The 27,929-nt window shown below is 45.6% G+C and overlaps 1 protein-coding gene across 5 annotated transcripts in view; it reads right to left on the bottom strand.

The window, feature by feature from the left end:
• Positions 1-21,981, bottom strand: part of LOC138753971 (rab11 family-interacting protein 1-like) — a 57,948-nt gene extending 35,967 nt beyond the window's left edge. Inside the window, exons 1-2 of one of the 5 annotated variants that reach the window (XM_069917628.1) lie at positions 21,660-21,981; positions 20,124-20,505 (exon numbers count right to left, since the gene is read on the bottom strand). In XM_069917628.1, the coding sequence (XP_069773729.1) occupies positions 20,124-20,505; positions 21,660-21,738 (461 nt within the window). In that variant the 5' untranslated portion in view covers positions 21,739-21,981. Of the gene's footprint in view, positions 1-20,123; positions 20,506-21,614 lie in introns of all 5 variants that reach the window. The other 4 variants (XM_069917624.1, XM_069917625.1, XM_069917626.1 and 1 more) reach the window with 4 other exon arrangements.
• Between the last annotated feature and the right edge of the window lie 5,948 nt (positions 21,982-27,929).

Genomic DNA, 27,929 nt, shown 5'->3' with positions numbered 1-27,929 from the left:
GATCATTGGAAAGATCAAGAGATAGTGGATCCACAATTATTTTGAAAACAAAAGTACAAAGAGTTGGTTTGTACCAGGTCTGAAATTAGCTGCAATTGTTTTTAATCCACAAGCAATGCTGTCTATCTCTTTCCCCAATCAAGTACCACATTCATTCGCTCCACATAGCAGCTTGAAGCCAACCATGTGCTGTGATTCACAACTGACCCAATTATTAGAACCTGACACCCCAACAAGATCTGATCAGAGTTAGGTTGGATATACCCAACGATTAAATGTTTAACTGGACAGGTTATATCCAGGTCAGTAGGATTTCACATGCTCTGTGTTAGCTGGATCATTCACAATAATGTGTGCAGAACATCAAGTTTCTCCTCCACCCCTCAGGACTAGATGAGGTGTAGAAAGAACAAGTACTCAGCTTAAGCTGAGCTCCAATGGGTCTAGTTTAATCTCCTACCAGAAACGAACACCTTTCACTTGCATTAATAAGCAGGTTCAGGTTATGAGTTGGAACATTCAGAATAAAGAGGTTCCAATGCAGTATTCCCACTGGGAACAGCCTCCAGAACTGTACAGAATCTCCTGGTAAAGAACATTCAGACAGTAAATACAACTAGGGTTTATTCCACTGAAGTTAGGTAAAGTTCAAACCAGAAGTCAAGGGTGAAAGGGGAAAGTTTAGGGGAAATTTCTTCACACAGAGAATGGTGGGAGTGTGGATCGAGCTGCCAGCTGAAATGGTGAATGAAAGCTCAATTTTAACATTTAAGAAAAATTTGGAGAAGTACGTAAAAGGAAGAGGTATGGAAGGATATGGAATGGGTGCAGCTTGGTGGGACTAGTCTCGTTCAGTACAGACGAGAATAGCCAAAGGGTTTGTCTTCTATGCTGTAATTTTCCAGTTCAATGAACACCAAGTTCTCACCACAATCAAACCAAGGTTTCAAGATAACTAGAGCACAACTCCAGGGAAGCTCAAATGCTTTCTGTGTGGAGTTTGCATGCTCTCCCCATGACCATCTGGATTTCCTTCAGGTGCTCTGTTTTCTTCCCACATCCCAAGGTAAACAAGCCACTGTAAGTTACCTCTGGCCCAGGTGGATGGCAGGCAGGAGAATCAGGATGTTCATGGGCAGTGAAAGCATAGGTTACTGGGAAGTGAGGGAATTAGACTGACGGGATTGCCTTGAGCTGGCATAGACTTGCTCACATCACAGGGGATGAGAAAATGACATGGCTCCATTGAACTCCAGTAGTTGGTTGACAAAGAAAAAGCAGCTAGGAAAAATAAAAATAAATCAGACTTTTTTTAAAAACTTTATTTAAGATTTTATAACATGAATAACATATAGAATTATATTTAAAAAAATTAAGAACAAAATAATAAAATTACAATACAGTATCAGTAATCTAAATAAACTATACCCTAATAAATCACTGACTAAATGACTCACTGCATTGATGTCTGTAAGGAAGTTGCCACTTCACATCTGAAGGGAATGTACGTAGTTTTATTTAATCCAGAAAAGTTCAGCCCCACCCCGCCCCCCCCCTCCCCCCACACCTATGAAACAAATGATCAGCATCAGTCATGAAACTCATTCCATATCCAAGACGGAGGTGGGGTCAGATGGTAAATCCCACTGAAAGGTTCACAAAGATATTAGCCTGCGAGAGACTTGGCCATGGTAGGTTTGGGTCCGATGTGATTTTACTGTGCTTTATATTGAAGCATCAGCTTCATTTGAAAAGGAATTGCAACACATTTATTTATATATACACAGCTTGGTAAAAGGCCCTTTCAGCCCATGAGCCTAATGCTGCCCAATTACACCCAATTGACTTACACCCCCAGTGTGTTTTGAAGGTTGGGTGGAAACAGGAGCCCCAGGGGAAATCCATGCTGGTACGGGGAGAATGTACAAACTCCTTAGACAGTTCGGGATTCAAACCCCAGTCCCAATTGATGGCGCTATAACAGAGATGGACCGACCGCGGCACCCATTATTTCAGGAACAACATTTGAAAAACAGTTTATTTCATTTCAAGCAATCATCAGTCTGGGTCAAACAACACTGCACAGTGGTGGGGCAGATAGGGCTGACCCACCACTCAAGCGACCCAGGTTCTATCCTGTCCTTTGCTGCAGTATAGAGGAAGAGATACACAGAAAAGTGGAGAGATCTCTAGCAGCCTGTGGTCCACTTAAGCAGGGGCATGGAGGGTTGCCTTCATGATTGGTCCAAACCCAATAACTTGTAATCCCACCATTCAAAACATAGGTCAATTTGGGCAACACAGTCTCATGGGCTGAAAGGGCCTGTTGCCGTGCTATATGTCCAAAATTTAGATTTAAATTTAAAATTTAAATGCTGGACTAGAGGGGACAGGGGGATGAATGCAGTCGTTGATACACACTGCATCCTGACACCTTCCACAGTCCACAAAAGTACCTAATTTGACAATTAACCACTATATGCAATGAGATTTCAATCTTCTAACTTTTAAAAAAAATTTGAATACAATGAGGGGGAGAGGTCATTTTGAACAATGGGTCTTGCAGAACTGGCAGGCAAGTGGAGCAGAGCCGGTGGCCTGACCAGCCATGACCATATTTTTCTGTTGTTCTGCCACAGGCTAAACCTTTAACATTGTCCAACCAGGCTGAATCCTTGAATCAGAATTTATTGTCACAAACCTGTCACGAAATTAGTCATTTGCAGCAGCATTACAGATGCAAATATTGTTAGGAATAACATTTTGTAAAAATAAAGATTAGGAAAAAGAGAAAATGAAGCAGTGTCCATGGTTCATTGTCCATTCAGAAATCTGAGGCGGAGGGGGACAAAAGCTGTTTTTGTACTGTTGGGTGTTCTTCAGGCTCCTGTACCTCCTTACAATTGGTAGCAGTGTGAAGACGGCATGGCCTGACTAACGAGGGTCCTTGATGATAGAGGCTGCTTAAGACTGCCTCTTGTAGATGTACTTAATGGAGTGAGGACTCGTGCCCAAAACTAAGGAGCTGATTGTTGACTTCAGGAAAGTCAAAAATTAGGGTAAGTTCTTGGGAGTCACTATCTCAAAGCTCTTTCCTGGACCCAACACCAACAGCATTGTGAAGAAACCACATCAGCTCCTCTACTTCCTCAGGAGTTTGTGGAGGTTTGGTATGACAACACAGTCTCATGGGCTGAAAGGCCCTGTTGCCGTGCAATCTTGGTGGGCTGTAAGATGAGATCGGAGTGATCGGCGTGGTTTAGCTATATCTGTAGGTTTTTTTTTTTTAAAGTTTTTTTTAAGTTTTTTTTTAATTCAGATTTGTTTTTTCTTTTTTGGGTTTTTTTTTCTCTTTTTTCATATATTGTTATTAATTATATCTTTTTTTTTTTAAGAGATAGTTCACACCCTAAACTGATCAAAAATTTATTTTTTTATGATATATTTTTATTCTGTAATATTATTGTTTAATATCTCTGTATTAATTCATTACTTACTATGTATTTTTTTTATATCTCTTTGAACTGTATGTGTTTATAAATTATAATAATAATAAAAAGATTGAAAAAGAAAAGAAAGAAACCTTGGTAAATTTCTTCAGAGGCATGGGGGAAAAGAGTGCTGACCCGCAACATCACAGTCTGGTTTGGGGACACTGATACCCCGGAGCGTAAAGCCCTCCAAAAGGTGGTGGGCACAGCCCACAGCAAAACCCTACCCACTATCGAGCACATCTACAGGGAGCGCTGCCGTCAGAGGGCAACATCAATCATCAAAGACCCACACCACCCAGCACATGCTCGGTTCTCGCTGCTGCCATGAGGAAAGAGGTATCGGTGCCACAAGACCAGCACCACCAGGTTCAGGAACAGCTGCTCCCCCTTCACCATCAGACTCCTCAACGATAAACTCATTTAAGGACTCTTGTGCACTTTATTGATTTTCTTTTTGTTCTCTCTGTATTGTACAGTGTGTTTACATTTGTTATCTGCATACAATTTTTTTTTTGTTTATATGTTTATGCTGGGCACAGTTTATTTTTTGCACAACCTATTATTATAATTCTGCTGCGCCCACAGGAAAGAGGAATCTCAGGATTATGTGATGTCATGTATGCACTCTGACAATAAACCTGAAATCTGGTGGCGCTGGCTGAGTTCACAACTCTAGCCTTTTTCTAGCCTGGGTATTGGCGCCATCATGCGATGCAACCAATCACAATGCTCTCCATAGAACACCTGTAGAAATGTTCAAGACTCTTTGGTGACATCCCAAATTTCCTCAAACTCCTCTCAAAGTATAGCCACTGGCGTGCCTTCTTCACGACTGCAATGACAGGATAGCTTGTCAGAGATGTCGACTCCCAGGAATTTGAAGTTCTTACCTTAACGTGGACTCCAGAGTTGAAAAGTTTAGGGCCAGTGTATGGTGGGGATGTCCTCAGTGGGATGAGAAGTTGAGCAATCAGTATCTGGAGCCAGGAATTGCAGAAAGATGCAGGCGACACCAATGGCGGGCAGAAGGCAATTTTGTGTAATATTACATGTTCTGTACCATTACATGACAATAAAAGAATCTTGAATATGTTGTAGCCCACTACTGGCATGGACACAAAGGTTTGCCTTGATGCATGGTTCAAACATGTTCCAAAATCTTTCTGCTTATTTCTTGAAGAGCTCAAACCTGATATCTTTGTTTCCTATAGACACTGAAAAGACCAGCTGAGTTCTTCCACCATTCCGGAGAATGAAAAAGCACATTTCAGCTCTTTTCTCTCTCCCGCAGATCATCAGAAAACCATTCATGTTTCATCAGTAAACAACCATTGTTTACAATACAATCAAGTCACTGAGCAAAAGATCACTCAATAGCAATTAATTCAATTTCCTTGTGACCAAGATTTGCATGCAGCCAGTTTCATTAAGAGAATAAGGCATTTTCCATGTTATACCTGCCATTTCTCACCTCTTAATAAGCAAACATTGCATTAGTCAGCTCACAAATGAGAACTCATTGTCCTGTTTCTACCCCCCTTCCCACAAGACTGGGAATTTGGCCCAATTTCTGAAAAATCCATTTTCATATCCTGGATCCATTCAAATACAAGGCGTGTTGTTGACAAGGCCCACATCCACAAACAGCCTCAATCATTTCAACTACCTTCAAAATCTGCTGTAGTGCATGGGGTGCACCAGGTGCATTTCTGTAGCACTATGGTCCCTTTCAGGATTCTCCAAATTAAAGACATTTGGACAGGTTCAGAGAAAGGGTGGTTGGATACAAGCCAAGTGCAGACGAATGGGACTAGTCCAAGTAGCCACATTGGTCAACATGGTTGAGTTGGGCCAAAGGGCCTCCTCCCATCCTCTACATCAACGATTCTGTGATTAGAAACTCAGCAGCTGCAGGTTTGGGATTATTTTTGGCAACACGTCAACAAAGTAAATCTCACTGAAGACAACAATGCTTTGTTGACTAATTATTCAAACAGTCTCCACTGTTGAGCATTTCCAATAGAAGGCTCGATGGGCCATTTTTGGCCTACTCCTGTTCCTACTTCCTATGTTCCTATGAAACCATGACATCGTGCTATTGTGGTATCACTATGAGGGACGCTGGTGCAGAACACCAAATTTCCTGACAATAAATTCTGATTAATAAAATGGAGTTCAGTCTCGATACTCATTAACCAAGTGGAGATAACATTTGTGTCAGGACACACACTGTTCTCGCTGCTACCATCAGGAGAGAGGCTTTGCCTCATCAGGTTAAGGAACAGCTGCTTCCCCTCCACCATCAGACTTATCAACAATAAACTCAATCAGGGAGCCACTTAAGGACCTGTGCTCTTTTATTTTTTTCCTCTGTATTGTAGTTTGTTTGCATGTGTAAGGCGAGTACAGTTTTTTTTTCGCACTACCAATAAGTGGTAATTCTGCCTCACCCACTTGAAAATGATTCTCAGGGTTGTATGTAATGCCTTGTATATACTCTGACAATAAATCTGATGATTATTTGAGGCTGCATAGACACATCCCTTGATCCTGCTGACCTTCAGGTAAACACTGCTATCACACTGCCTGTGCTCAAGTTAAACCCAAATCTCAATCTGGACGATCAGCATCGACAAGTCCTAAAAGAATCCTGCCTCTGAGCATGCAGAAAAAAATGGCAGCACTGCCACTGGTGCGGACCTAGGAGAGCAGAGACGCAGCACTGCTCTGAAGTGTTCAACTGCCCAGTCCTAATGCAGGTGGCTCCGTAAAACCCTGCAACCGCAGGGTCTGTGCCCAAGATGGCAGCACCTGTGCTCACAGTAGCCACAATGCTTGCAGACTCTAGGGGAAAGAGTGGACCTATGCAGGCACCAGAAACAGGGAGAACACCCCTGTTAAGGAGAAGGACGAGAGACGACCTGACAGGATGGTGACTAGCAAGGGCCTCAGCAGCTGAGGAGTCCACACAAGCTGAGGGCAACCTTCGGTCGGGGACCCGAGTGGGCTGCGGACTGCTGGAGACCGGCTCGTGGGAACCAGATATTGGAGCCAGGATTCGAGAGGGTCCTGAGGGCAAAAAGGGTCCCCGATGGGCCTTGGGCTCCCTGATCTTGTGGGAGGTTTGGATCCTGAGCTCAAGTTACCAATGAATCCAACAGAGTTCTGCACTGGAGATGAATTCACAGACACTCAGCAACTCTGAAGGGACATTCATTTGCTTCTCTTTCACTACAAGGGCACCAGGCAGGTGGGCAGAAAGCAATTTTGTGTAATACTACACTGCTATTAAATAACTATATAAAAGAACATTGAATGAGTTATGGCCCACTATGGTTCATCTTCTAGCATGGTTCAAACATGTTTCAACTCTTCTCTCCCTCCCACAGTTCATCAAGAAACTATACAGTTCATCAGCAAAAAACCTTTGCTTACAATACAAACAAGCCACTGAGTAAGAGGACTCAATACAAATCAATTCGCTTTCCTTGTGTCCAAGATTTACATACATGCAGCCAGTTTAAGAGTAAGGCACTTGCCATGTTATTCCTGCCACTTCTCATCTCTGGTGAGCAAACATTGCATTAGTTAGCAGGCAGTGAATAAAATGAGAGACGACAGATAAAAGTCCCAGGGAGAGCAGCAGCAAATCATCAAGGATTCAACTACCCAACACACACTTGGTTCTCGCTCTTGCCATCAGGAAAGGTACAGCTGCCACAAGACTCACACCACCAGGTTCAGGAACAGCTGCTACCCCTCCACCATCAGACCCCTCAAAGGACTCTTAGTTTTGAATTATATTGTTTTTCCTTCTTTGTATTACAGTTTATTTACATTTATCGGTTTATGTAAAGAGTTTTTTTTTTGCGCTACCAATAAATGATAATTTAACCTCACCCACAGGGAAAAAATGTATGTGATGGCATGCATGCACTCGGAAAATAAATGAGTTGGGGAAGTCAAGTGATCAGATTCTGCCCAATCACAGAGCTGCCATGGTTATGATGCCACACAATTACCATTTGACAAGATCATGCCCTATCGACCATCTTCTCTTCCCCAAGGAGGGCGAACACATTAATCCTGCTCCTAGACAATGTACTATGCCATATTGTCCTGGAGGGATATCTCATTCAAACATACCCATTTATATGATCTCGAGAAAGTTTGCTAAGTGCAGAACAGGCAGATGGGAAACTGACAGTGGGGGCAGGAAGAGAAATTGATCAAGTGAGATAGGGATCTGGTGACTCTTCACCAGATCCAGCTCCAACAGCGTCATCAGGTTTACAGGTGACACAACAGTTGTTGGCCTCGTCAGCAACAAGGATGAGTCGCAGGACAGAGAAGAGGTGGAAAACCGTGATCTCGTGTGAGACTAACAAGCTGAGTTTCAATGTGGACAAGACGAAGGAGATGACCGTGGAATTCAGGGAGACCAGGAACGACCACCCTCCAGTGCACATCAACTCTGTAGTGGAGAGCAAGCTCCTCGGAGTTCACTTAAACATCTCTTCACTTGTCAGGAAGGCGCAACAGCAAATACACTTCCTGAGAAGCCACCATTGTGTTAACCTTCTACAGGAGCTCTATCAAGTGTGCTGGCCGGCTGTATCACAATGAGGTACAGTTGCTACAGAGAAATTGATCAGTCAATCCACTGGACCATAAAAGTGGCAGAGAGAATTACTCGAGTCTCCCTCCTCACACTCACCCCCAACCCAATCAATGTGATCTACCAGGATCGTTGTCTGAAGAGGGCATGAAAAGTCATTGAGGACTCCTACCACCCCACGCGCATCACTTCATTGCTCCCATCAGGAAAGAGGTACAGTAGGACTCCCAGACAAAGCCCCATTCACACCGAGCAGTTCCTTTGGTCGTTCAGCATTCTCACTGCCCATGGGGAGAAGCTGTTCCTCAGCCTGGTGGTGCTGGCTCTGATCCTCCTGGATCTCTTCCCCAACGGGAGCAGCTGGAAGATGAAAGGGTCTTCAATGATATTGCAAACCCTCTTCCGACAATGATCCCGGAAGATCATCATGTATTTTTTGAGAAAGGATTAAAAAATTAGCCAGTATACTAAAGGACAACTGCCTTGCTCTCCTTTCAAGAACAGCAGAGGATCTTTAACCTCCTCCAAAAGACCACAGAGCAGGTTAGCATCTCACATAGATTCTACCTACTGCAACAATGCGCCAGGTTCCTTTCCAATGAGCAGCTGCTTGAAGGTGGACTCCTAAACAAATGTGATTCCCTCCAGATCTTGTACTTAAGCCAAAATTCATAAAGCAGCATTATCCTTGTTAAAAGCTAACTTTTGATAGATAACTGTTCTATCCCTACCCACTACCCTCCGAGACTTAGAGAGGCTGGTGGGGCTACCTTTCCCCACACAGAGGGGGGTGTGTATACGGAACAGGCTGCCAGAGGAAGTAGTCAAGGCGGGTACAATTCAAGGTTTAAATTGGTGAAATGAGAAAGTTTGCAGAGACTGTGCCTGAGAGAAAACAGAAATGCTGGAGGAACTCAGCCGGTCTCGCAGCGTCCATAGGAGGTAACGATATGTAACATGTTTCAGTTCTGGACCCATCTTCAAGGTAGAAGTAAAAACCAGGCACACACCTGAATGGGCAGGGAAGGAGTACAGATCAACAGACAAAAGATGTTAATTTGGCTAGGACAGGAGAGGGGAAAATATTGATTTGAACTGGGGGGGGGGGGGCAGCGGTCAACCTTTTACCATGCGTGGCCCAAATGGAGAGTCAGTGGTTGAATGGCAGGCCACAATGATTTTTCGGCAGTGGTGGTGGAGTTCTGATAAATTTAGTTCGTTGGCCAGATATCTGGTCCACAGCCTTCGTGCCTGTGGGTTGGATAAATTTGGATCGCCAGCTGGATCAGACTCACGGGCTGCAGGTTGCCCACCCCTGGATTAGAAGGTAGAGGAGCTTGGCTCTGTGGATGCAGAGCTGAGAGAAAGGAGGAAAAGGGAAAAGAGATACAAAGCTTGAGGAAAGACAACATGGCAGGGGAGGGGGGGGGGGGGGGAAGAAGAGAGGTTCCAAACAGAAACCAGAGAAGTTAATGTTAAGGCCGTCCAGACAGAATACAAGGTGACATTCCTCTAATTTTCAGGTGGTCTCTGACAGTGGACGAGACCACAGAGAGATATTGGCAAGGGAATGGGGTGTGGGGAAAGACATTTAGATAAGTACCTGGGTAGAAAGCAGTTAGAGAAATATGGGCTAAACCAAATGAGACTAGCTGGACAGTAAGTTGGGCCAAGGGTCTAATGAACCACGATTCTATCAATCTCTGCCAATCTCCTCCCTGCAAAGAACAACCAAGGACATCCTTCCAAGAGGTCTGTTGCTAGCTTGCATTTGTCAGCTTTCAGGCATTGATCCAAGATGGATCAGGCAGATGAAAATGGTCTGACATTGCATATAAAGGTTGGTATGCTCATCTCCTATTTGCCAGAATATTTGTTTACACTGCAACACTTCAGTTTTCCATTGTACAAGCAGTACCTGACATACAGGGTAGGAATGGTGCCAAGAATGGGGCTGTTCAATTATTCATTCTCCTTACCATTAAGAATTGTTTGAATAAATGGCTCTGGGCTGGTTGAAAGGAGTTAATCAGCCTGTCATAACTCCTACTTTATGCCTGGCATCCTCTCCATCCATTGCCCAGAACACAGATAAGTGTTTGCTTCTTGACAAACCTCACAGTCCAATGTCCACCTGACTGTTTTGTTCTTAAATACACAATTCTCAATTATTGAGCCCAAAGAGAAGGAAACAGACAGCTGAAAATCAAATTACTGCTCAAATGGTGGCATTAAAAGTGATATAGCAGTAAACACGTAGAATTCAGGTCGACACCAGAAAAGACTACAAATGGTTGTGAACTCGGCCAGTGCCATCACCAGCACCAGTATTCACTCCATTGAGGTCATCTACAAGAGACGGTGCCTCAAGGACCCCCCCACCACCCAATAATGACTGGACCAATAATGAGTGTTGAGGAGGAACACGAGATCCTTGTACAGCAAAACCCGTTATCCAGAATTCAAGCAACCAAGCATAAGAACTAAAAAAATAAGTACAAAATTTGGAAGCTTAAAATTGGTCACCATTAGTTCATCAATCATGCAACCTTAAGCAATGGGAAAAATCACTTATCTGACATCTATCAATCCACATTCCATGCCAGATACCAGGGGTTTTATTGTACATAACAGTTAAGTGGTCAGAAAGACAAGGAATGTTCTCCATTATTAGCCAAATGATTACATTGAGGGCAGTCCAAATAACATTGCTTGAAATTATGGTTACTGGACACTGGAGGGTGCAAAGAAGTCTACAAAACAAAACCATCAAGAACAGAACATTGTAACCACGAGGAAAGATGGGACTGGGTAAAATAGAATGTTTATCTTATTAAATCATGCAAGCTTAAAATCAGATGTCCATTCATATCAAAGTCTCGAAAAGAGAAGCAATTTAACCTGACTAGTATTGCAACAGTTCCAAAAAAAAAAAGCACTGTCCCTGGAAATCAAAATTGTTTACAAATGTCTGGAGTGGTCAGTATGGCCTTCTGACTGAACTTTGAGATCAGCGCTGGCAGAGCAGCAAGTACTTCTGTTGGGTGTGGTGACTGGTTTTAATCTGGTTTCATTTACTCACTGAACGCTGTTGACCCTGGATCTTCTCACACTGTGAACCCTCAGCAAGATTTTTATCCAATGGTCCACTGAGAAGTTCCCAACCTTGATACAAGAGGGAATCAATGAACTTGATACAAGAGGGAATCAGTGCACAAAGGACTCATGAGGGGCTGCCAGGATTGGAGGGCTCAAGTTTCAAGGAGCACTTGGATAGGCTGGGACCGTTTTACTTGGCCCACAGAAGTGACCTTAGAGGTATGCAAAATCTTTGGGAACATAAATATGGTAAATTGTCAAGCTTTTCCGCAAATAAGGAAAGCCTATAACAGTGGGCAGCATGGTTAGCATAGAGGTTAGTGCAATGTGTTACAGCACCAACGATGGGGACCAGGGTTCAGATCCCACATTCTCTGTAAGGAGTTTGTACATTCTCCCCCATATCTGTGTCCTCCAGTTTCCTCCAAACTTTCGAAGCATACCGGGCGGGGGTTGTAGGTAAATTGGGTGGGTGTAATTGGGTGACATGGACTCTTGGGCCGAAAGGGCCTGTAACCATGCTGCAATTCTAAATTTAAATCTTAGAAGGCATAGGTCTGTGAGAGGAGAAAAGATTTAAAGGGATAGGCCCCTTGGTCAGCATGATCACAAACTTTCAAGCTCCATCTCTGATCTTCAGTAAAGCAACACCCAAGTGCCACCTCCTTCCAAAATTCATCTAGAGCTTTGCAGAACCCCTGCAAATACTCAACCAACCTGACCTCTGCGCACAGATGGCATCAGTAGGACAGCCAGTGAAGCAAGTAAAAACAAAAAATCATGGAAACCTTGGTGCACATAGGCCATTAGCAAAAAGACAGGACTTGCAACAATGCAGCACTCCTGGACCGAACATTAATGTAGATTGTTACAGTTCAGGACATCAGTCAAAATTTCCCCACCATCGACAACATCTACGGGGAACACTCTCACCGGAGAGCAGCACCAATTATCAGGGATCCCCACACCACCCTGCTGCCATCAGGAAAGAGATATTGGTGCCACAAAACTCACACCATCAGGATCAGGACCAGCTGTTACCATCAGACTCCTCAACAATAAACTCAATCAGGGTCTCTTCAGGACTCTTACTACACACGTTATTTATGTTTTCGGTATTTGCATAATCTGGTTTTTTTTTAAAATTTCTTCTTGTTTACATTTCTCTCGCTTGTATACAAATCTTTCTCGAGTACAGTTACAGGCAAGTACTGACCACCTTCTAGCTGAGGCACAGGAGAAAGAATCCCAGGGTTGCATGTGATGTCACGTTTGTACTCTGACAATAAATTTGAACTCGACTTTTTGATTCTGATTTGAAATTTTTAGTCTCAAAGCCACAACATGTTAAAAAGGTGCACTGGTTGATCTTGCCCTGTGTCAATGGGTGGCAGATCTAACAGGTAGAAAATTCAAGCCCGTTATCCACACATTGAGGCAGTGCAGTATAGCCAGTACAGCTCCTCAAGATGATAAAATCCTGCACCATCAACCCTCAAGTTGAAGCTCAGTGTCACTAACCAAAAAAGATTTTTTTTTTAAAAAAAAGTCTGGCAATATTAGTTGCTCAATTCAAAGGGGTGCTGAGGCCAAGAAGCACTCCCAAAGGGCCCTGGAGCTGAAGGCTTTCTCATTGTGTCCAAGGTTTGGATATGGGCTCAGGTTGCCGATGATTTGAACTGAACTGGCGTTTGTGCGGCTGCAGAGGCTGGGGGTGTGCTGGAGGTAGCTCTAAGGGGACTCTTTTTTTTGCTTCTTTCACTGACTGTAACGGGCGTCTCAATGCGAACAGCGAATCTTTGCTAAAGGCAATCTTGTGTAACATTAATTACTGTTTCATTAGATTTCAGATTTATTGTCAGAGTACGTAGTGTTATCACATACAACCCTGAGATTCTTTTTCCTGTGGGCACGGCAGAATCATCACTTATTGGTAATGCAAATAAAAAAACTATACAATGTACACATGTAAACAAAGACAAATGTAAATAGACTATGCAATTTTTTTTAAATCAACAAGATGCCCTTAAATGAGTCCCTGATGGAGTTTGCCATTGAGGAGTCTGATGGTGGAGGGGTAGCAGCTGCTCCTGAACCTGGTGGTGTGAATCTTGTGGCACCTGTACCTCTTTCCTAATGGTAACAGTGAGAACTGAGCATGTGCTGGGTGGGTAGTGCATGACAATTAATAGTATCTGATCAAACACTGATCAGTTTGCAGGATCTCCTGTGTTCAAATTTATTTATCATCCGATTACACAAGGACAACCTGATGAAGCAGCGTTCTCCAGACCTCGGTGCAAAATGTGCTGAAGCACTGTGTGAAAGTTAACTGCTATTTGCCTTGCAGTGACCTGCACTTCACACTTCAGTCACATATTGTACAAGCATTTGGAAAGCCCAGAGGAAATGAAAGACAACCATCTGCAGCAAACAGCATTTGATTATTAATTACAAATGTTCTCATTTGTTTGACTTAATGTGAGGTTCCCATTTACAGGTTTTAATGTATCCACATCATTTAAACTGAGCCTGGAACTTCTAAAAAGGCACTTTCTAACCAAGCAGGAAGTCCTGGAGGAACAATGTTCACACCCAGCCAGAGCAAATGGTCAAAACCTACACCAAATCACTCAACCGTTCATCCAAGTCCTCTCCATTACGCTTGCACTGAACGTTATTTGCTTGTCACCCATACTAGATTCCCGGACTGACACCAATCCTTTGCGAGTCTCCTGCTTAACCCTCTTCCTTCAGGGCTCCGCCAAATCCAAAGCAGGAATGAGATTGACAAATCCTATGCCAGAATAGAACATTCCAGGAGCCTTGATGAGAAAGGAAACTGCAGAGCAGTATCCCTGACAGTATCACTTGTGTAATCTCCTGGACCTTTCAGGAACCAGTTGCCCATCAAACCTTTATTCACAGCCTGATTAAACCACCAGATAGGGGACATGCAGTTTCTTTCCAAGTTCATTGCTTATTCACTTGCTACACTTGGTATCTGCGTGCAGAGCACATGTTCAGTTGAGGAAAGGTGGGCTTCTGCAAATATACTAAGCAAAAAAAATCTCAGATTTATTGTCAGAAAATGTTCATGAGATTCTTTTGCCTGTGTTATCAGTACTGCAAAAAAAACTACACAAAGTAAACATGTAATCAGAAATATAATAAACTGACTGTGCAATACAGAGAATTAAAAAAACCAATAAAGTGCAAAACTAAGAGTCCTTAAATGAGTCCCTGATGGAGTCTGCCATTGAGGAGTCTGATGGCGGAGGGTTCGCAGCTGTTCCTGAACCTGGTGGTGTGAGTCTTGTGCACCTCTAACTCTTTCCCCTTCTCTTGCACAAGTCCTCTGCTCCCAAACACCTGCCTGGTGCCCCTGGCATCTATTGCACACTCACTGACCCAAAATGGAAACAGCAGAGCTTCAGGACCAAACACTTGAACAGATAAACAAAGTCCCACAACCAACTCGCTTGCCTGGTCACCTAGACCAAGCTGAAAAACCTCAGATTTTACACTCAAATTCTATGGGGTGACACAGTTTGAGCAATGCTGTTACAGTGCAAATGACCCTGGTTTGAATCTGGCGCTGTCTGTAAGGAGTGTGTATGCTTTCCCCAAATCTGTGTAGGTTTCCTCCTACCCTTCAAAATGTACTGGGGTGATAGGTCAATTGGGCAGGATGGGCTCGTGAATCAAAAGGACCCGTTACCATACTGCAGGTCTAAATGTAAATATTTAAAATTATCACAACAGATTGTAGAGGGAAGGAAAAAGTTAGATTTGTATAAAGGCATAAAAGGGTACACAACAAATGCAGGTAAATGGTCAAGTACATGGTCAGCACGGACATATGTTCTGAGCCGGACAACTCTTAAGACGGAGAGCCAAAGCTGTATTGTGGAATGTTGTCCTGCTGGTCATACACTTGTCGATCATAAAGGAGTATTTTACTGCCTGAAATAGGTTGATTAACCAAAAGAAATCAGAATTGGACAACAATTATTTTTCTCAAAAGATTTGCTTCCTGAAAGAAGAGTGGGGATTTTGATAGACAACTTCAAGCTGAACACAAATTTCAGATTTGTTGCATCATGTAGGAAGCTGGAAGAACATTAAATTTTATTGAATTTAGCATGTTTAATCGCATAATGATGCAGACACATTGTGTTAGTTCAACTGACCTAAAAATGTTTTGCGCTGATTTTCATTTGTACAACAATAGTCGGCCAGCATGGATGGATTCCAGTTGCCCTGATACCACTTTCCCATGGTCGCCATGTCCTGGTGACACCTTTCCCCATGTTCGTCCCTGACTGCACCAAGATCAGCAGGGAAAAAAATCCAAGTGCAAATGCAGAAAATGAATTTTCAATGACATGTTCCACTTCATTGTTTTGTATGCTTGAAGTAGACAAAATATGACAGAAAAAAAAAATCACAAAATAGGTTACATATAAAAATGGCATGTGATATTAAGGTGATTTTCATGATCAGCAGTTCAAAATCCATAAAATACTCCCAAAAGTGTTCAGGAAGCACTTGTCCAGAGTAATCAGTTGAAGTAGTTGGTTGTTGTCTACTCCAGCCTGGCAGCCACAACACATTCCAGTAACTGCCTGGTTTTCTTTTCACCTGTTTCGTATGTAGTTGGTAGGAGAGAAGTACGAAGAAACCAAACCTTGACTGCTTCACAGGGAAGGGGGCTCAAACTTCAAGCAGAGTCCTGGAAGTGTGGGGGGGGGGCAGCAATAGCCAAAAAAATTTGAGAATGGCTGGTCGAGGCAAATGTTTTGCTTTAATTATTGACCATCTCGAAGAGTTCAAGTCTTTCACAATACATGGTTAGAAGGTCAGCCTGCACACTGCTAATAATAGATGTGAGCTTTTAAAGATTAGGGTGTTGGGGTAGATAATTTGACCAATGCCAATAAGTATAAAATGGCATTAGAGGCCAGCACCAGACTTTAGGGGGAAAAAGTCATGTCAAAAATAAAACAGATGATCATGTGACCAATTTACAAGCTTGAACCTTGAATGTTATAAAAGCTGCTTGAAGCATTAGATCCTGCAAGACAGGTCAACGTTGAACTCGTGGTACAACTTCAGGGACTGGCCAAAGGAAGGCAAATTATTTACCGCTCCCTCTCGGCCAAACCAACCTGCCATCTTCCAGACACTGCCTGTCATGTGGGACCTTGCCAAAGGCCTGCTCAAGCCCATGTGCAACAACTACCACCCTGCCCTCGTCAATCTTCTTGGTGACCTCTTCAAAAAATCTCAATCAAATTTGTATGTGATTTCCCCCCACCCAACCAACATAAACCACCAACCTTGGTCCAAATGCAGGTAGATTCTATACATCAGATGCCCCTCTATAACTTTACCATCACTAACATTAGGCTCTTCTGCTTCAGCTTCCTGCCTTGTCCATCCAGTCCTTCTTAAAAGGCATAACATTAACCAACCTCCAGTCTTCTGTTACCTCATCCATGGCTAACACTTATGGTTTTGTGACTGCAATGCCAGGGAAAATAAATAAATAACAGAAAAGTTAACATAATTACTGCCCGTTTGGTCATTCACACTGGGCGTCTTTTAGACTGCAAGTACCTGAGGGCAACAGTCCCGGGGGTTGGACGTGTAGTCAAGTGGATAACCATCAAGAAATTTATCAGGTACGATTTACACTGCAGGCTTCCTCCAAAATGTTGTAGGGGTCCTGCCGGATAAATTGTGGTGCAGGAATTGACTCAAAATTCCTGTACATTCCTTTTTAGACTGCTCGATTGTGCCGTTACATACCTGAAGTCTAAAAACCATAAATGATACAATTATCTCTGCCAGGTCCCCAGCCAATTCCACTTATTCTGTCTGAGGGTTTCATCCACTTGGTGCACTAAGATTTTCAGCACTTCCTCTTTTGTAACCTGGACATTCCAAATCTTCCACAGCACCCTTCCCAATATTTTATCATCTCCAATTCTGCAAATGTCAACCTGACAGCAACTTCTGGAAATCCCCCTCAAATCTCAAAACAATCTGCAAAATGTTCTCGCATTAATCACTTTTAATGCTAATAATGGATGACTAGAAATAGGCCATTCAGCCCATCCAGTCTGCCCCACCATTTCTTCATGAGCTGACCCATTTTCCCAACTCAGCCTCATTACCCAGCCTTCTCCCCATAACCTTTGATGCCCTGGCTAATCAAAAACCTCTGTCTTAAATACACCCAATGACCCGGCCTCCACAATCACCCATGGCCACACATTCCACAGGTTTACCCCCTCTGGCTGAAGAAATTTTTCCACATCTGTTCTAAGCAGATGCCCTTCAATTCTGAAATGTTGTGTATCCAGGTGATTTTGTAACATTAGAAAAAGGTTCTACCCAAACACAAGCTGTGGTCAGGTCTTTCAGTTTGCTTGCCACTGCCCCAAAATGCATACTCCCACTGCTCAATTCATCATCTTCACTCTCCCAATCTCAAAGTCATTGGCCTGAACCCAGATCCTCAGGTTCTAAACTAATTAGGTCAGCCACCCTACTTTGCAATTTGTGTCCTTTGCAACATAATGCAAGCATAGCTGACTGAAGCAGTCCTAAAAATAAATGTATACCAAAGGGACTATTCGCAACTTCCTCTTAGCTTCATTTACTTCTCTTAATGTCAACATCTTAGACCTCTGCTAATGTACAGTAGCTCATTTGAGCACCTCTCTAATAGACTCAAAATTAATCCATGCAAACTAGTTTTATGTACAAATAGACTCCCTACCAGATTTAAAAGGCTAAAAAAAGCTGAAAATGTGCTATTAAACCACTACTTGCACAATACTACTCAATTTGAATTTAAAAAACTTTGCCCTCCAGTTTATCCTCCAACTAACACTCCTTTCTGATTTGGAAATACTTTACCACTGCTTCAACCAGGTATGCTTGCATTATGTTGCAAAGGACACAAATTGCAAAGTAGGGTGGCTGACCTAATTAGTTTAGAACCTGAGGATCTGGGTTCAGGCCAATGACTTTGAGATTGGGAGAGTGAAGATGATGAATAGAGCAGTGGGAGTATGCATTTTGGGGCAGTGCTCCTCTATTCTTTGCACTTTCATGTGTTTACTTGGAAGCCTCTTGAACACAACCATATCTACTTCCAGAATGCATATGCATGTTTTTAAAAAACTATGACAAAAAAGATGCCCAAATCCATTTTTTTAATTCACGATCATGAGGTTGGGATCATAGTGAGAACATACAAAACAAAATATGTGCAGTTCCAATCTCCTTACTTGAGGAAGGAGGTACTGGCTTTGGATTCCAGAGATGAGGGGATTGGCCTATGAGGAGAGATTGGGTCATCTGGGACTGTATCGGCTGGAATTTAAAGGAATGAGAGGGGATCTTTCAGAAAAATACAAAATCAGAGACAAGATAGAGGTAGGTAAGTTGTTTCCATTAGTGGGGGAAGACAAGAACTAGGGGACATAACCTCAAGATTCAGGGTAGATGATTTAGGACAGAGTTGAGGAGGAATTTGCTGCCCATTGAAGCAGTGGAGGTGAAATACATTTCAGACAAGCTTGGATAGTGTATTTTTTTTTATACATAGTAGGAGAATTAAGAGGTATGGGGAAAAAGGCAGGCAGGTGGAGATGAGCCCATCATCAGCCAGGATCTCATTGAATGGCAGACCAGGCTCGACGGACCAGATGGCCAACTCCTGCTCCTATTTCATATGTTCTTAAACTGTAAAGATCTGTGAGGAGCTCACTAGTGACCTGCAGTCTGAGGATACAGTGACAGGGTGTTCCAGACCACTACCCATTGGGAATCGAATGCTTTACAGATCAGAGGCCTTTAACTAAAACATGAAAGTCAGCAGACACAGTAGTTGTTGAAAAACAATGCTGGAGAATCTTTATATAGCAAAGATAGATACACAACCAATTTTTTAGGCTTGAGCCAAAAGGTATCAGATCTTGATGAAGAGTGCAAGCCCAAAACGTTGGTTGTGTATCTTTATCTTGACCTGCTGAGTTCCTCTAGGATTGTTTTTAACCTCAATCACTGTGTCTGGAGCCTCATCTTTGCCATATGTAGTACACTGTTTGACCTGCCAAGTTTCTCTCGCATTGTGAATTTACTTTTTATTAAAAGATCAGAGGCCTTGTCCTACACTACAGTAGGGTTCAGAGTTACCAGCACTGGCCTCTCTAGGGGGTGCGGACCACACCAGGTGACACCGTCAGAGGGGGTGTCCATACAATTTTTGTGCAGCGTTTCAGCAGAAATTCATTATTTTTTAAAAAAATATCCCTTTAGTTGTAACAACAAAAAACATTTTCCGTAAGCCTTACGTGTATCAATAGACCGACAAGGCTACAACTCCATGCTCATTTACTTTTTGAGCCTTGTTCTTGTCAGAGCTGTCGTTATGACCCAATTATAATGACACTTCGAATCACACGCTGTCTTCTGCGCTGCTGCTCGGGTTGTTATATAGTCACTGCTTTTGTCAAATTTTCTGGTGTTTTAGCTACAATATTGTGGTCATTGGTATTTGTGAATCGATATCCGAGGTCTAATAGCCTGAATTCGCCTGAGATTGTCTGATCTCGGAATCTAAACAGGCTCACACCTGGTCAGGTCACCTAGGAACACCAGGTCCTGTAGGTTTCTGTGAGGGGCACCTGTTACTGTTACAATGTATTACAGGTGACAATAAATGGAACCTTTACTTTTATATCAAAACTTTTTTTTTGAGAATGAAGCAGTAATTAAAGGAAAAAAGGAGGAAAATCCTGGGGGTGAAACCACAGTTACTGCACTGGGAACATTTTAATAAAGTCGGAGGCGGAACCACGGAGCAAGTTGTGGCTGCAGGATGGGAACCTTACCCTACTTTATTCCTGGTCTTGTGGTGGTAGAGCTCGCTCAGGTTGATCACCGCCTGGCCCAGGAACTTGTCCAAGCCCACCAGGGCTCGGTGCATGACGATCAGGTAGAGGGTGCTGCTCTTGTCAGCGCCGCCCTGCTGCAGCACGGGCAGTTCGAACTCGGCCTCCTCCCTCCACAGCGGCTCGCTGCTCTTCTCGGCCACCGAGCTGGAGTACTTCTCCTTGCCCAGCTGCATGATTGCGTAGGCGTCGTTGGTGCCATCTTTGCCCTTGGCCCGCAGTCCCCGAGCCCGGACCACCACCACCTTGACGTGGGTCGGGGACCAATGCAGGCTCTGCTGCTGTTGCAGCAGAGACATGCCGGCTCCTCGGGCGCCGAAACCTGCAAGGGAGAGAGAGGAGTTCGACGCGGGCTGAGGAAAGCTGCTCCGCCGCACGGCTACAGTGTTGCACAACCTGGCAACAAAGTGTCTCCACCTCTGGGCTCGATGCCAATCTCCCTCCCCGACACCTTAGACCGGCCCAGGGACGTGACCAATAGACCTGCCCCCAGCCGGGCTCCCACTCTACCCGACCCCAGCCGGGCTCCCACTCTACCCGACCCCAGCCGGGCTCCCTCTCTACCCGACCCCAGCCGGGCTCCCTCTCTACCCGACCCCAGCCGGGCTCCCTCTCTACCCGACCCCAGCCGGGCTCCCTCTCTACCCGACCCCAGCCGGGCTCCCTCTCTACCCGACCCCAGCCGGGCTCCCTCTCTACCCGACCCCAGCCGGGCTCCCTCTCTACCCGACCCCAGCCGGGCTCCCTCTCTACCCGACCCCAGCCGGGCTCCCTCTCTACCCGACCCCAGCCGGGCTCCCTCTCTACCCGACCCCAGCCGGGCTCCCTCTCTACCCGACCCCAGCCGGGCTCCCTCTCTACCCGACCCCAGCCGGGCTCCCTCTCTACCCGACCCCAGCGGGGCTCCCTCTCTACCCGACCCCAGCGGGGCTCCCTCTCTACCCGACCCCAGCGGGGCTCCCTCTCTACCCGACCCCAGCGGGGCTCCCTCTCTACCCGACCCCAGCGGGGCTCCCTCTCTACCCGACCCCAGCGGGGCTCCCTCTCTACCCGACCCCAGCGGGGCTCCCTCTCTACCCGACCCCAGCGGGGCTCCCTCTCTACCCGACCCCAGCGGGGCTCCCTCTCTACCCGACCCCAGCGGGGCTCCCTCTCTACCCGACCCCAGCGGGGCTCCCTCTCTACCCGACCCCAGCCGGGCTCCCTCTCTCCCCGACCCCAGCCGGGCTCCCTCTATCCTGCACCCGCCCGTGTACCTACCCCAGCAGGGCTCCAACATCCTCCCGTGTACCTACCCCGGCCGGGCTCCAACTCTAACCTACACCCACCCCTGTACCTACCCCAACGGGGCTCCATCTCTACCCTACTCCAGCCGGATTCCCTCTACCCTTCACCTTCACCACCACCCCCCCCCCCCCCCCTTGTACCTACCCTAGCCGGGCTCTAACACTACCCTCCACCCGCCAGTGAATGTACCCCAACCGGCCTCCGAACTTGTTCCGCCACCTTCCCTCTTCGCGATATTAATTCCTGAGCCGCCTTCCTCCGTCACCATTGGTCGACCTGCTCCTCCGTCACCATTGGTCGACCTGCTCCTCCGCCGATTGGCTATCCATTCTGTCCATCGGGAGAAACGAGACGTCCCGCCTTCAGGGCCCTGCCATTGGTCCGACGGCTCCCCCCCCTCTCCGATTGTCCATCTGGTGATGTGAAGGCCCCGCCTCCTCTGAGGTCCATCAAGGGAGGGGCGGGGCCAGGTGCCCCTATTGCGTGGCGACCAGGCTGAGGGACGGAGGTCCACGCGGGACTGTTCACCCAGTATCAAAGGTCAGGAAGAGGTCACAATGGGGTGAAGCATCATTTCACCTGTCAATCTGCAGGGCTTGTCTGGAGCTCCCGTTATAGTCTCCTCTCCATCGGAGAGACTGGACACAGACTGGGAGGTGGCTTCGTTGAGCACCTCAGCCCTGTCCCCCGCAATAGCGGGGATCTCTCAGCGACCCCCCCCCCCCCTCCCCACTTCAATTCCCCGTCCAGAGGAAAATTAATCCACAGAAATTCGTGGATGTCCTGCTGTCACTGCTCTGTTGAAAGTATCCCCGGGTGGTTGGCCAGCAGCAGATGAGAGGGATCTTCCGAGGGTGATCAATAGGGTGCTCCTTGTCCCCTTTGGTCTTGGGAAGGCAGCTAAGAAATATTCTGAAGGATTCTACTCCCCTGGGCTATCATTTCTTTGGCTTATGGGCAGACAACATGGGTCCATTAAATCACGAACAAACAGATTCTATCCCAGAGCCATTCGAGAATTGAACTCCGCCATTTAAGTTTATTTGTATCTTGTAATGTTTTAATGCTTTTTTTCCTCTTTTCTGTTTTAATTGTTTTATATGCTCTTGTATGTTGTATTTGTGAGTACCACAGTTGTGTTTTTCTTACAATAACATACTTAAGTTACTGAGCATGGTCTCGTGTACTGCCAGACCTGCAAATTGGACGAACAACACCTCATCTTCCATCTGGATGGCATTAATATCAACCCCTCCAGTTTCCATTAAATCCCCCCTCCCTTCTTCTTCGCCCTATTGCCTTCTCCCCACCCCCCCCCCCCCACCCAGCTCTGTTCTCTTCTCTTTTCCCTCAGTCTCCTTTCACAGAGCCAAAACCAATTTTCACCTTAACATCTCCCTTTTGTTGGTCTGGACTCCTCCCCCAGCCAGTTTTGTCTTTATTCTGATGGCTTCCTGTTCTTTGCTTATTCCTTGAAAAAGGACTCGGGCCTAAATCATTGGTAATATATCTCCTATGGACGCCGAGAGGCCGGCTGAGTTCCACCAATGTTTTTGCCCGTTCTTAACTAGCATCAAAGCATCTACAGACTTTTGTGTTTCACATCGTTCACACTGAAAGCCAGTATTGTCCAAATGGCCTCCTACTAAATGTGGCCCAGTCTTCTCTGACTGACGCTGCTTGACTCACCAAGTACCCAGCCGTCAGAATGAGGATTTATTGTCATGAATAAGTCACAAAATTTGTTGTTTTGTGGCAGCGTCACAGTGCAAACATTCATATAACCACCTTACAACAATCAATAAAAATAGTGCACAAAAAGTCAGTTAGTTCTTTGATCATTCAGGAATCTATGGCAGAGGGGAAGAAGCTGTCCTTGGTGTTGCTGAGTGCTTCATCTTCTGTACCTTCTTCCTGATGGTAGCAGAGGGCAAGGCCTGGGTGGTGGGGGTCCTAAAGGATAGAGGCTGCTTAAGATACCACCTCTTGTAGATGTCCTCGATGGTGTGAAGTCTGGGGCCCGCGATGTCGCAGGCTGAATCTTGCTCCACATTCCTGGCTCTGCAATCTCACATTGGTTTTAAGGTGAGGGGGGAATGCAAGTTTAGAAGAAGCATCAGGGATTTCTTTTCAACACAGAGAGTAGTGGGTGCCTGGAATGCAATGCCATGGGTAGTGGTGTTGGCTGGAATAAAAGGCCGTTCTCAACTTTATTTTTTACTATGCTTCCCCACCCCTCCAATCCAGAAATCTGCTCAAAGTTTATGGGCCCCCTTCCCTGTGAAGCAGTCAAGTTTAGTGGTTTCTTCTGTACTTCTCTCCTTCTTCTTCTTTGGCTTGGCTTCGCGGACGAAGATTTATGGAGGGGGTAAAAAGTCCACGTCAGCTGCAGGCTCGTTTGTGGCTGACAAATCCGATGCGGGACAGGCAGACACGGTTGCAGCGGCTGCAGGGGAAAATTGGTTGGTTGGGGTTGGGTGTTGGGTTTTTCCTCCTTTGCCTTTTGTCAGTGAGGTGGGCTCTGCGGTCTTCTTCAAAGGAGGTTGCTGCCCGCCAAACTGTGAGGCGCCAAGATGCACGGTTTGAGGCGTTATCAGCCCACTGGCGGTGGTCAATGTGGCAGGCACCAAGAGATTTCTTTAGGCAGTCCTTGTACCTTTTCTTTGGTGCACCTCTGTCACGGTGGCCAGTGGAGAGCTCGCCATATAACACGATCTTGGGAAGGCGATGGTCCTCCATTCTGGAGACGTGACCCATCCAGCGCAGCTGGATCTTCAGCAGCGTGGACTCGATGCTGTCGACCTCTGCCATCTCGAGTACTTCGACGTTAGGGATGAAAGCGCTCCAATGGATGTTGAGGATGGAGCGGAGACAACGCTGGTGGAAGCGTTCTAGGAGCCGTAGGTGGTGCCGGTAGAGGACCCATGATTCGGAGCCGATCAGGAGTGTGGGTATGACAACGGCTCTGTATACGCTTATCTTTGTGAGGATTTTCAGTTGGTTGTTTTTCCAGACTCTTTTGTGTAGTCTTCCAAAGGCGCTATTTGCCTTTGAGTCTGTTGTCTATCTCATTGTCGATCCTTGCATCTGATGAAATGGTGCAGCCGAGATAGGTAAACTGGTTGACCGTTTTGAGTTTTGTGTGCCCGATGGAGATGTGGGGGGGCTGGTAGTCATGGTGGGGAGCTGGCTTCTCTCCTACCGACTACATAAAAATGTTTTTATAATTTCAGATGGTGTCTTCCTCCCCCCGTAAAGGACTCTTAGACAGGCACATGGATGCAAGTAAAATAGAGGGTTGTGGGTGATGTAGGAAAGGATTAGATTTTTACAGGTTGGCACAACATTGAGGCCTGTACAGTGCTGTTCCTACCCCTGTAGAGCAACAGATCAGATTACTGCTCCACTGTTAGTCAGATGCTATGGCACTGTTATCACCACCCTGAGTGAGACATGATAGGCGGCTCAAAGCAATAAACAATGGTACACTGTGTAGTGATACACCACTGTATACTGTTACTTGGATTACTGGCACTGATAACATGTTTGGTTCATGTGTATGGCTGACCCACCTTCCCTCAGTGACTGTACCCCCTGGAATCCCCTAATAAGAGCAGTTAAGCCAATTCCCTCCCTCAGTATGAATCCTGGGATCGGGCCAGAACAGATCTGTCATCCTGCAACTCCAGCCTTTTGGTATTTATTGATAGCATACCACACTGTCTTCAAAAAAGGCAGAGTAGAGGAGAATTGCCTTCTTACTGGGGTGAACCATTCTATTGAGAATAAGATTCAAGGTTCCTTTCCAGTCATGGAAGAGTACAGAACGTGTAATAGTAAACAAAATTACCTTCTGCCTGCTGTGAGGCAGACAAAGAGTCGCCAATAACGTCACCTTGCACCCCTTACAGGACGAGAGAAAGAGAAGCAAAAGAGAATTCCTTCAGAATTACTGGGTGTCCGAGGATTCTCCTCCAGCGCTTCTGCAGCCTCTGAACTTGTACTGACTCCTACTCCTGGTTCGAACCATCGATAACCCGAGCTCCAAATCCAAACCTCCAACATGATCAGGAAGCTGAGGCCTTTTAAGAGCCTTTCTTGCACCCTCTCAAATCCAAATCCCATCTCTGATACCTGGCTCCCACGCGCCAGTCTCCAGCAGCCAGTGCAGAACCCTGACTCAGGTTACGACAGCTTCTGTGGGTCCCTCAGTCGCTGGGCCCTTCACTGATCCACTGCCATGGTCGCCTTGTCCCATTCAATCGTCTCCTCTGCTTACCCTTCTCAATGTGAGGGTGGTCTCCCTGTTTCTTGTGCCCCGCAGAGGTCCACTGCTCCATGGAGTCTGCAACCCCTCGTGGCCATTAGCGAGCATCGGCACTGCCATCTTCAGCACAGACACCTGCGGTTGCAGGATTTTATTTGCAGACACTGTCGGCTCCTCGAACGGGCCTTTTAAAGCCTATTACTGAGCTGCTGGTAATAGGACTGGGCAGCTGACCCTTTCTTCAGAGCAGTGCAGTGTTTTTGTTCTCCTGGGTCTGCACCAGCCAAAGCAGTGTCATTACAGTAGGATTTTAGCCAAGACAAAATTTACTCTGGAGGTAGGGAATTCATCAAAGATGCAGTGTCAAGGTTCTTCAGTCCCTGAAGAATTAAGGTGCCCTCAACAAGATATGAGCAGCGTGGATACCAAATGCATAATATGGAAATCAAACCTGCATCTGCCTGCAAACGTAGAAACGTGGATTAAATAATGCCACACACCATCTTTTTCAGACAGCAATGCAAATTCGATGGAGATATATTTGTCATCGCTCTCGGAGTGGAAACCCCTGCAAAAGATAGTGGACACAGCTTGGGACATCACAGGCAAAACTCTCCCCACCATTGAGAACATCTGCATGAAACGCTGCTATCAGAGAGCAGCAGCAATCATTAAAGATCCACACCAATCAGGACATGCTCTGTTCTCACTCCTATGATCAGGAAGGAGGTTTATTGTCATGAACATGTCATGAAATTTATTGCTTTGTGGCAGCACCACAGTGCAAGCATTTATATAAATCATGTTACAAAATAAATAAAAAATAGTGCAAGAAAAAGACAAGGTAAGGCAGTCTATGGTTATTCAGGAATCTGATGGCAGAGGGGAAGAAGCTGCCCTTGTGCTGCTGAGGGCTTGTCTTCAGGCTCCTGTACCTTTTTCTCCGATGGTAGCAGAGTGAAGAGGCCATGGCCTGGGTGGTGGGGGTCAGAAACTGACTTCTTAAGACACCACTTCTTGTCACGGTCAGTGCCAAGGGGGCCATTCGCGGGCACATCCCTTCCTTGCAAGGTTCAGTTCCCCCATATGCTCACGGGAACATTCTGTCAGACCCACCACTGCCCGCATCACTAGCGAGTGTCAAGCATCACTAGCATCCAGCTTGACGCCCGCTAGTGACTCTCCATACAATAAAAGCAGCGCTTTTGACTGCTATGTCAGAGGAGATTTACGTCCACTCAGCAGGTAGGCCACCATCAGCACACCACCCCCCACCCCCCCATCCCGACCCTGTCTCTTGTAGATGTTCTCGATGAAGTGAAGACTGGAGCCTATGATGTCGCAGATCAAGATAACAACCCTCTGTAGTTTTTTCTTGTCCTGATTGTAAGCACCTCTATACCACACCTGTAGACGCTTTCGAGTCTTCATTGACGTACCGAATCTCCTCAAACTCCTCACGAAGTCTCGCCGCTGGCGAGTCTTCTTCATGATTGCATCGACATGGAGGCTTTAGAATGGATCTTCAGAAATTTTGACACCCAGAAGTTTGAATCCAGTGGCTTGATTTATAAATGTTGCTCATAAGAAAGTGATTTCACTTCACAGATGATTGTGGTGAGTTAGCATATGTTTTTCCTTCATCTTTTGTCCAGGCTACTGGATTAGTAATGCAGTAACATTACCACCATACGACAACTAAACACAGAAACCTTTGTGTTATATTTCAATGGTCGGAAACCAGGATTACCACCATGATAACATGATAGAAGCACCATCATCCACAGTGTTGCAAAACTAATGCTAAGTCTTCACTGACTCCCTCACCTCTCTTGTCACCTTTGACAAAGGACAAATTTCATGAACATCTCAGCCTCTGAACAGGAAAGATGACACAGCTGTTGGGCCGCCAATGTCATTGTGACCGGACCATTGTTCGGCTTTCGAACCCGATTTTGTTTTGCTGACTCACTTTCCACAGTGTTTACTGAGATTCTCCAGTTCTGCTTGCCATGAGGTATGTTTGAACTTTGACAGTTTAACCACTCGGGAAATAGCTTGCAGCTGAATCATTTTCAGTGCTTGTTGAAGGTCAGGGTTTTTTGGTGATGGGTGTCTTTACAACCAAGCTTTTCAACCAAGCATCACATCACAGAAACAATTAAATTGTACAAAGCCACCTTTAACAGTAA

Source organism: Narcine bancroftii, chromosome 2 (genome assembly GCF_036971445.1).
Source record: "Narcine bancroftii isolate sNarBan1 chromosome 2, sNarBan1.hap1, whole genome shotgun sequence".
Taxonomy (NCBI): domain Eukaryota; kingdom Metazoa; phylum Chordata; class Chondrichthyes; order Torpediniformes; family Narcinidae; genus Narcine; species Narcine bancroftii.
Note: the sequence above shows the minus strand (reverse complement) of the source record. Positions and strands in the feature narration are given on the sequence as shown.